Source organism: Macaca fascicularis, chromosome 9 (assembly GCF_037993035.2).
Source record: "Macaca fascicularis isolate 582-1 chromosome 9, T2T-MFA8v1.1".
Taxonomy (NCBI): Eukaryota; Metazoa; Chordata; class Mammalia; order Primates; family Cercopithecidae; genus Macaca; species Macaca fascicularis.
In genome coordinates this window covers 137,081,151-137,091,986 of record NC_088383.1, presented here as the reverse complement: position 1 = coordinate 137,091,986, position 10,836 = coordinate 137,081,151, and the positions used below count along the sequence as shown (strand labels likewise).

Sequence of the window (10,836 nt, the reverse complement as noted above, 5' to 3'; positions counted from 1 at the left end):
CCAGTAGCTAGAACTACAGGCGCGCCACCATGCCTAGCTAATTTTTTTTAGAGATTGGTTCTCTCCAGGTGCCCCAGGCTGATTCTGAATTCCCGGGCTCAAGGGATCCTCCTGCTTCAGCTTCCCAAAGTGCGGGGATTACCGGCGTGAGCCACCGTGTCCCGCCTGTTTGCAATTTTTAACAGTTTTAAATCTCCTGGCAATGAGTAACGTTATAGTTTCCCAGGTGTTTGGTCCTTTAAGAAAAGGATGGCAGGACGGGTTATCTCGGTGGGAGCGTGTTCCACCTCTGCCCTCCGCCAGTCGCCCTCGCCCGGGCTGCACCCAGGTATTTTCCTCCGGATGAATGAATGGCTCGCCCGCGGACACGCCAGCCCCGCCCCAGGAGCCCCGTTTCCGCCTCCCCTCCCCGCCCACTCCCTGGCGCCCTTCCTATTGGTTCCATGCCGCGCTTTCCCGTTCAATCGCAGCGCTTAGCGCCAGAATTTGAATCTCCGTTTTCGTTTGAATTGGGCGGGCGCGCCGGTTTGGAGGAAGGAAGTGGCGGGCGGACGCAGCGGGCGGGCGGGAGGACTCGGCGGGAGCCCCTAGAGCCGGGCGCCCGGGGACGTAACCTGTAGGGCCACCGGGTCCCCGTCAGGGGCGGCGGCGGGAGCAGCGGGGACCGCAGGCCGGGGCGGAGCGAGCGCGGCCCGGCGGGCTGCGGCCGGGTGTGTGCGGCGCGTGGCGGGCGCAGCTTACCAGGCGAAGGTGAGCGCGGCGCCGGCTCCTCCTGCGGCGGACTTTGGGTGCAACTTGACGAGCGGTGGTTTGACAAGTGGCCTTGGGGGCCGAATCGTCCCAGGTGAGCTGCGGCCGGGACGCCTGGGAGCTGTCCGGGGTCGAGGGCTGAGCCGCGGGGAACCCCGAGCTCTGCGGGGACGGACGCGCGGCCTGGGCCCGACTGCTCCTGGGCTCTGGCGAGGGCGTCTGGGTGGAAGCTCCCGGGAGGTGCAGGCGCTGGCGACAGCACTCCGGCCGCGGGACTTTGGGGCGCCAGGGGCTGCGGTCGGGTTGTGCTGGGGTCCCCGCTGGCTAGCTGCGGTGTGCGCCTGTGTGGCCGGGGATAGGTGGACTGAGCACGCGGCTCTTCTTAGCTCCTTTGCTATCAGAGTAACCCGCACCTCTTTTGCAGTGGAAGAGTTGTAAATTTGCTTCTGCAAACCTTTCGGTACCTGGCCTTCCCCTACGGATTATACTCAACTTCTTGTTTAGAAAATGGGGCCCACGAGACGCCTGGTTACTATCAAAAGGAGCGGGGTCGACGGTCCCCACTTTCCCCTGAGCCTCAGTACCTGCTTGTTTGGAAGGTGAGCCCCGCGGGCGCGCGCGGACATTTCAGCTGAGAAAGAGGAAAATATCTTAGTCACAGTACACGGTCCAGAAACGCGCTCTAGGATTGGGTCCTGCTGTCACTTTTCCTTGGTGCTTCTCCCATTCGTTACTAAGTTGACATAGTTGTGTTTTGTTTTGCCAAATATAAATTTGATGCTAGTGTTTGTATAGGTGTTTTCAAAAATCAAGCCAATTTAAAAAATCGATTTTCTAATCTTACGATAAAGAAAGATATAGATAATCTTCATACCTCACTGGCTTCAGGCAGGCGTCTGAAGACACTGTGCGCCCCCGGGTCCCTCCACACTGGACATCACTGGCCACTGGGGACCCTAAGAGAATGGAGGAAGGAAGCCATACACTTGCCTCTTGGCGGCAATAGGAAAATGGGACAGAAAGTCTTCCTGCTTGGAGTTTGAGAACATTTTCTCTTATGTTGCTGTCCCATTTGGTGGTGGTAATAACACAGTCCCTGTATAACAGGCAAAATGCTAACAATGCCCCTATCAGCCTCTGACATGTGTCCCACTAGAGGTCTGAGAAGGGGTCACTTCCTGTGTGGTCTGGGCCCTGAATCCCATCCTGGCCTCACCCCATCCTCCCAACCCCATCCCTACCTTGTTCCTCCTGCCTAAGGCATTCCAAGCCCTTGTTCACCTTGGTACTTCTTACACACTTGGAAGTTTATGATGGGAAAGTTCTCCCCTTCCCCAAACTTGTGTGATTTCCATCATTCAGGCATCAGGTGAAATGTCACCTCCGAGGAAGCCTTGCATGAAAATTTGTGTTTCCCATCCCACAGCTTCATGGGTGAGTTGTGGGTTTGTTTCCCACTAGGCTGAGCTCCCCAAAGGCAAGGACTGTCTTGTTACTACACAGGGGGTGTGATCAATACCTAGCATTCTGGCAAGGGTCAGTAGAAACACCGGCTGGAGCCACCGATTTGCAATCGCTTAAGAGCAGTGGTTCTCACAGGAGGGTCATCTTACCTTCCAGGAGTCATTTGAATTTCCATGTCACAATACAGGAAGGGGACATGTGCCGTCATCGCAAAGGAGAGGTCAGGGTGGACAACCTACCAGGCTCAGGGCAGCCCCCACAATACAGAAGCATCTGACCCAAGATGTCAACAGTGCCAAAGCTCAGAAACACCCATCCACCCATAGTCGTCCTCCTGCCAAACAAATTCTCAGTTGTAGGGGATAGTCTCTCCTTTGCTCAGATGTCCTGTTACCTTAAAGTCAAATTATTTTATTTGGGGTTAAGGTAGCTTTTCACTTTCCATGGATACCTTTCTCTTGAAAAGGAAAAATATAAACATTTCATCTCAAGTGGCAGTCCTTTTGCTTTTCATACAGTAGTCCTTGAATGTATTTTCATGCAAGATTTTATAATTTAGAAACTAATTCCTAAGTGTTTGGTCACATGACCTGGGTAGGAAGAGAGATTCTTAGACTCCAAAGGTTCGGATGGAGAACAGACAGGGCATTGCATAATTTGTTCAAATTTTTAAGATCACGGGCTAGAACAGGCACACTGAAGACTCTAGGAACCTACTAATGAACTGTTCTGATTATTAGTTTGTGTAGGTTTAGGAATTGTCTCTTCCGCTACTTTGCTGTGGTGTTAGCTTTCTGTGGAAAAACAAGTTGAATTTAGATTTTTTTTTGTTGCGCACAAGTTAGTATTTTTATTTAGAGACTTTTGAGTCTGTCCGTAAATTCAGTGTAGTTTTAAAACAACAATGAAAAGCTCACCCATAATGAGCATTTACTATGTGCTAGGCAAATTAGTGACATGTACATCCATTTAATTGTTTGAACATCACATGATGTACTCTATTGTATATGAAGAAACTGATGCACAAAAGTGCTAGCATAAAATAAGCACATTTGGGGATGATTAAACCTCTAAACATATTTAACATTACAAACAAACGTTTTTGAGAAAGCACAGAGTATTAAAAATAGTCATTTTCCAAAATTGATGTAAGTACTCCTTTATTTGTGTCTTTTAAGTATAGCTTTTTATATAAAAGGTAATTCAATTTGTATTCTAGTGTCTTCCCTTATTTTCATGTACTCTGTTTTAAAGATCTAATAGTTACATGATTAATACTTCCAAAAGTTCTTTGCAAAATGCAAGATCGTTTACATTGCCCATTTTGTTACTCCTTTATGTCAATTATGTTTACAGATCAAACATTCTAGTCAAATTGTGTTTTATTTTGGGAAACTGAGGTAATGTTTTAAAAAGTTACAACAACCAAAAAATCCTTCTTCTTTCGCATGAAGGGGTATTGAATGTGACATCCGTATCCAGCTTCCTGTTGTGTCAAAACAACATTGCAAAATTGAAATCATTGAGCAGGAGGTGAGTGGTTTTCTGGAGATCTACTTTTAAAGCTTTTAGTTCACTTTCAATCTGTTCATTAGTTACATATTTTCCCCTTTTTTTCACTTGCAGGCAATATTACATAATTTCAGTTCCACAAATCCAACACAAGTAAATGGGTCTGTTATTGATGAGCCTGTACAGCTAAAACATGGAGATGTAATAACCATTATTGATCGATCTTTCAGGTAGGCAAAAGCTGATTGGTCTAACAGTAAATGTCATCTTCTGATTAACTGTAAATTAGTGTCGTAGTCAACTGTCATTCTTCTTTAATGTTCATGGATGTCAAAGTATTTCAGGTTTTCATTCTCAACACTAATCTTAATTTAAGAGGATATGGATCTAGAAAGCTGACTAATTGGGACAAAATGTGATGGAATTCAAGGATTTGGGTGCAAATAATTATGCAGAGGAAGGTTGACCTTGTCCTAAAGGAGTTTGTTATTTTCTTCCAAGTGTTGTGAAACTGCATGAGATTTTTCTATTCTTTTTTATTTTAAAGCAAAATACACTCAGAGAAAAAGGTACAAAACAAGATAGACAGGTCAATTTATCATGTGAATACCCTTTTGATCACTACCTATTGTAATAGGACTGATTTGTGCTCTCCCAAAATTTATATTTTGAATTCTTAACCCCTCGTACCTTAGGCTGTATTTGGAAAGAGGGCATTTAAAAAGGCAATGAAGGCTTTTTGAGGCCATTAGTATGGGCCCTAATCTGATGATTGGTGTCATTATGAGAGGAGATTAGGGAACACATGCACAGGAAAGCCCACGAGAAGAGGCAGCAAGAAGGCAGCCATCTGCAAGTCAAGGAGAGAGGCACAGAGAAGTCCAATCCAGCTGACACCTTGCTCTTGGACTTCTGGCCTCCAGCACTGAGAAGGGCATGTCTGTTGTTCAAGGCGTTCAGTCTGTGGGACTTTATTATGGTGGCCCTAGCAGACTAATATACCACCAGCTTATATAGAACATTTCCAGAAGCATTTTAAAATGCTGTTTTCTAATCACGACTTCCTTCCCTCAGCAAGTAGACCACCGTTTTGGCTTTCAGGATATCAAATGTCTCGAGTTTCACTGCCTAAGCATGGATCTCTGAACACACTACAGTTTTGTCTGTTCTTATGAAAATCCTTAACAGTGATATAAGAATGTATACATTTGTGCCTGGCTTGTGCTTTTATGTGTGTGAGATTCATAGCATGTTGGGCATCTCTGTAGTTTGTTCCTTCTCATGGCATAAGTATTTCACTGAAAAAAATATGTTTAATATATACAATAATATACATAACTATACAGAGTTCATTTATTCTTGATGGACATTTGACTAATGTCCAGTCTTTGAAATGTGTCAGGGTTTGCTTTATGAGCAGATACGGTTAATTATTTTACTAATCTGCCTTGTGTAATTGAAAACTATTCTACAGTGCCTCAGATATTTTATTTATATACGTGTGTGTATATATATACACACACACACACACACACAGATACACACACTCCCGTTAGATTCAAATCTTCTATATTCTAATAAATTTTTCCCTACTATTCTAAGAGATATGTTCAAATCACCTACTGGGGATTGATTGATTGATTTGTTTTGATCTCTTGTCAGTTTTTGCTTTGTATATTTTGAGGCTGTACTATGGTGTACAAACTTACAATTATATCTTCTTGGTGCATGGAACTCTTTGTCATTTAGAGATGTCCTCTATTTTTAGCAATGCTTTCTTTTCTGCTTAATGTTTCCTTTGGATGATGAATATGGCTAAACTAATTTCCTTTTGGTCAGTGCTTGTGTAGTGTAACTTTTTCCACCCCCTTAATTTTAACTTTTCATAATTTTTATGGTTTATTTTAAGTTGTCTCTTGGAACCTATTGTCAGATGAACTCTCGTGTTTAACTGGAATATCTTCTTGCTGGATTGATCCTTATGTAAAATGTCCTTTTTCTCTATGAATAATTTTTGTCTGAGGTGATTTTGTGTCATGTTAGTATAGCACTCCAGTTCCCCTCTGCTTGCTGTTTGCATGGTATATCTTTTCTCATGCTTTTATTTTAAAGGATTGTGTCTTTGAATCAAAATTGTGTCTCTTGTAGACAACATATTATTTGGGTCATTTAAAAATCCATTTTGCTAAATGGATCTCTGTCTCTGTTATTGTCTTCATTTGTATTAGATAGTTATTTTTTTAATGCACCACTTAAATTCTCTGGTCATTTATTTTACTGTGCTTCTTGGAAGTTTGCCCTCATTTTTAAAGAGTATTTTTATTTAATACAGACTTCTATGTAGGAAGTTTTGTTTGTTTGTTTTTGAGACAGAGTCTTTCTCTGTCACCCAGGCTGGAGTGCAGTGGTGTGATCTTGGCTCACTGCAACCTCCGCCTTCCGGGTTCAAGTGATTCTTGTGCCTCAGCCTCCCAAGTAGCTGGGATTACAGGCGCGCACCACAACGCCCAGCTAATTTTCGTAATTTTTTTTTTTTTTTTGAGACGGAGTCTTGCTCTGTAGCCTGGGCTGGAGTGCAGTGGCCGGATCTCAGCTCACTGCAAGCTCCGCCTCCCGGGTTTACGCCATTCTCCTGCCTCAGCCTCCGGAGTAGCTGGGACTACAGGCGCCCGCCACCTCGCCCGGCTAGTTTTTTGTATTTTTAGTAGAGACGGGGTTTCACGGTGTTAGCCAGGATGGTCTCGATCTCCTGACCTCGTGATCCACCCGTCTCGGCCTCCCAAAGTGCTGGGATTACAGGCTTGAGCCACCGCGCCCGGCCAATTTTCGTAATTTTTAATAGAGATGGCATTTCACCATGATGGCCAGGCTGGTCTCGAACTATTGACCTCAAGTGATCCACTCTCTTCAGCCTCCCAAAGTGCTGAGATTACAGGCATGAGCCACCACGCCCCGCCTGTAGGTAGGAAACTTTTGATGTGTATTGGAGAGCTGAACTATTTTTCCAAAACAAGATATTATCCAAATTGAGATAAATTCAGATGATTAAACCCATCCAACAAAGATTAGAAAGTGAATCTTAGAAAGGGAGACTTGATTCCGAACTCTGTACCATGGAAACAATTTCAGATGTCTGACTGCTTCAGATCTTACTTAGGTTGCCTATAAATTCAAATCAGGTCATTTCACCGAGGCCAAAAAGTTTTCATTATGCAGAATAAAGGATTGCTTCTATGACTTGATCACTGAAGCTTGCCAGGATAATTATGTATCTTGCTAAATGTGATCTTCCTAAGACGTACCTGTCTTGTTCAGATACAGACTGAGTATGTGGGAAACTGAAGTGATCATAGTGTTCTAAGATACAGCTTTGTAGTTACCCTGTAGTGTAAGCGTAGCTCTTTATTTACCCTAAAGTATATGACTTCACAACGTGAGAAAGATTCAGTTACCTACAGGCTTCCTGGCTGGCCTTCCAAGCCATCAGATGATTTCCATGGACTTAAACTAGAAGAAACTTGACTTTGCTCTCATGTGCATTAGCTTCTGTCATAGAAGATGCTTGGGAATATTGTCAAATCATACCTGGGCTAGTCGTCAGTGATCAGAGGTTAATCTGGGTCCCCAACCTCTGACAGTGGTGTTTCAAAACAAACTTGATGCAACTAATCCTAGTTTTTAGTGTAAGAGCACTTTTCTAACTCTAAATTTATTTCTTTATATAAGGTGATATCTTGAACCAAACGCAAAGTTTGTTCCTTGATCCTTGGACATTAAGTGGATATGGAGACTTCCTCCCCAGGGTATAAATTTTTAATCAGGATCTGTGTCTGTCATTCTATGCACTGCAGGTATGAAAATGAAAGTTTTCAGAATGGAAGGAAGTCAACTGAATTTCCAAGAAAAATACGTGAACAGGTGATGGGAAATATCCAAGTTTGGGCTCTGATTCTTTTTGATGATATGAAATCATTTATGTATGCTTTGATGATTTCTTACTTGAAATTAGTTACAAAGAGGGTGGTTACTGGTTATAGTAGGAAAATGTAACTAAAGTATTAAAACAAGTTGAACTTAGACATATTAAAATCATCTAAAACAATATTTCCTCTTTGTTGTTCAAAATCAGGGTACTAAGTTGGTTTTACACTTTTGGCCAAAAAGTCTACTCTAGAGTATGTTATGAACCTTTTGCAAGCCCATGATTAGGATAACCCCAACACATAGAGGTAGCATTTGGGAATTGCATTATCTGGTGGCTCATTTTGTCTCCCAGTCATTGTACTCATCCATCTTTATGTGTCTGAAATAATCACATTATGAAAATCGTGAGTGCCAAAGATGCTTCTCTATTTTGATAGACGATCCATGAAACAAGAAGAGGGATCCTGTGCTTTGTCATGTGAAAGAATCCTATAGTTTGAGTATATCAGTGTGGAACAGGTATTCAAATTGTACAGCTTATGAAAACATAATTGTCAGCACATGCTTGGAAATTTAGATAGTTTGAGTATATCAGTGTGGAACAGGTATTCAAATTGTACAGCTTATGAAAACATAATTGTCAGCACATGCTTGGAAATTTAGATAGTTTGAGTATATCAGTGTGGAAGAGGCATTTTAGTTGTACAGTTATTAAAACACAATTGTTGGCATGTGCTTGGAAATTTAGTGGGATTTAGGCTTAGGATAAGCCCTGAGAGTTCATATTTTTTCTACATTTTAGAGTGTTCCTAAAGCTAGTTTCAGATGAGCTCCTTGGAATATCTTGGCTTAGGAGAGTTATCTTAGGTGCACCTGAAATTAGCAATAGGTAGTCTTGAATTTCAACATTTCTGCCTTTTTTTTTTTTTTTTTTTTGAGATGGAGTCTCACTCTGTCACCCAGGCTGGAGCGCAGTGGTGTGATCTTGGAACCTCTGCCTCCTGGGTTCAAGCGATTCTCCTGCCTCAGCCTCCCAAGTAGCTGGGACTACAGGTACACACCACCACACCTGGCTAATTTTTGTATTTTTAGTGGAGACGGGGTTTTACCATATTTGCCAGGCTGGTCTCGAACTCCTGACCTCGTGATCCACCCACCTGGGCCTCCCAAAGTGTTGGGATTACAGTCTTGAGCCACCATGTCCAGCCCATTTCTGCCATTTAAAGTACTGCTTCTTCCCTAGAGGAACAGCCTTAATGTTGAGCCTGATGGTCATCAGTTTCTGTGCTGGAAGCCAGTTTCTGAGGCTTCCCACGCTGCAGCCGCCAGGCAACTTGCTAGTCTATGGGAGTAAATAAACCAAAAAGCCAGTTGAACTATGGGTTAGGTATGTGCCCCTCAACAGTCTAGGAACTGTTTGTTCTGTTAGTGGTCTGTGGTACAGTAAGTACTGAAATGGAGTATGTAGGAAAGATGACAGCAATTCGACAGCAATTTTTTGGCTATTGAATATAATCATCCAACAAAAGTGAGATTATATACTTTACATATTCATAATTTTATTAATAGTTCATTTATATCGTTTAGTCATAAGATTCTTGTTCCACTTCAGATTGGAAATAAAAAAAAAATCCCTCACATAGTTTTAGAAGCAAGGTGTTATGTATCAGGAAACTTGAAATTGATTAAGGAAGTTAGATTCCTTGCCTTTGGTAATATTTTTTAGATATTTTCTTAATAATCCAGATGATAAGCTTTTCTTCCTTTGGGACATCAGACTTTTATAAAAGTTTTATATATGTGTTATTCTTTAGTTCTTCCACCGTTCCAGAAACAATTCCATATGAAGGAAAGTTAGGGTGCTGTCTCTGGGGAGCCAGGTAGGGGCGCTGCACCTGCTCCCAGGCTGTGAGGTTGCAGAACCTGTGAATGTACCATGTGTGCCTGTGCCATGAATTTACTTAGGGTGAATCCAGGCTCTCAGATCCACCCTAAGTATCCACCAGCCAAGAGGGCCCACATGCCAAGTGGAGCCTCAGTTCATCCACAGGTCCTATGGTCCATTTCTGAGAAAACTGATGAAGCCGTCAGTAGTTCTGAGCTCATGGGGGGTTACAGATCTTCAGTGTAGGTGATGTTTAATATTGACTTTGGTTCTTCCGCAATAGGATATTGGGAAATAACTTTAAAGGAAGTTATAACAACGCACCAAGGTTTGATTTTAGTAATTTTAAGCCTCGAGTTTGTTTCCTATTAATCACTCACTATTTTTTAGCGAGTCAGCTAAGAAGTACTTTTATCCTGACCACTGGCTCCCAATTGACTTGAGCTCATTTCTCAGTCTTTAAAAGTCATAGGAGTGGTTTGGTAAAGAAAACAATTTTTTGTTGTTTTTATTGTTTTTTTTTTTTTGAGACGAAATCTCGCCCTGTTGCCCAGGCTAGAGTGCAGTGGTGCAATCTCTGCTCACTGCAACCTCCGCCTCCTGGGTTCCAGCACTTCTCCTGCCTCGGCCACCTGAGTAGCTGGGACTACAGGCACCCGTCACCACATCCAGCTAATTTTTTGTATTTTTAGTAAAGATGAGGTTTCACCATATTGGCCAGGCTGTTCTCAGACTCCTGACCTCAAGTGATCCACCCACCTTGGCCTCCCAAAGTGCTGGGATTACAGGCATGAATCATCGCGCCCAGCCAGAAAACAATCAATAATATTTTCACTGTTGTGACTGTCAGTATTTAGAAAGGCCTGCAAATAACTGCTCTTATTTTCCCAACTTACAGGAGCCAGCACATCGTGTCTCAAGATCTAGCTTCTCTCCTGACCCTGGTGAGTAGTGGTTGGGTTTTGTTCCAGAATCCTGGAAGATCAGGTCTTTGCGAAGCGTATTGGCAAAGAAGGGGCAGCAAGAGTGCAAGTGCTAAATGTCTAGCCTGTAAGAAGTGGAGGAGGTGTCATTTAACATGTCAACAACAGACAGATGCCTAACTGTTTGCCCTTGGCGGCTGATGGTGTGCTGTGCTTAAGAGAGACTCTAGATATGAGAAAATTGCCTGTTCAGCTGTCAACTCAGTTCTCAATAGTTAGATAGCATGTGATATTTCATACTGGTTATTGGAGCTAATGTGATTTATTTATTTGAATCATAATTCTAGTATCATAAGACTTGCAAGTTTTAGGCATTAA

At 42.9% G+C, this 10,836-nt stretch overlaps 1 protein-coding gene across 3 annotated transcripts in view; it reads left to right on the top strand.

Moving 5' to 3' along the window:
• Window positions 1-553: 553 nt before the first annotated feature.
• Window positions 554-10,836, top strand: part of MKI67 (marker of proliferation Ki-67) — a 29,732-nt gene continuing 19,449 nt past the window's right edge. For 2 of the 3 annotated variants that reach the window (XM_005566746.4, XM_005566744.4), the window contains exons 1-6: window positions 554-844; window positions 1,175-1,349; window positions 3,669-3,747; window positions 3,841-3,956; window positions 7,578-7,644; window positions 10,434-10,479. In XM_005566746.4, coding sequence (XP_005566803.3) covers window positions 1,258-1,349; window positions 3,669-3,747; window positions 3,841-3,956; window positions 7,578-7,644; window positions 10,434-10,479 — 400 coding nt within the window. In that variant the 5' untranslated portion in view covers window positions 554-844; window positions 1,175-1,257. The remainder of the gene's footprint in view (window positions 845-1,174; window positions 1,350-3,668; window positions 3,748-3,840; window positions 3,957-7,577; window positions 7,645-10,433; window positions 10,480-10,836) is intronic. The other variant, XM_074000826.1, reaches the window with a different exon arrangement.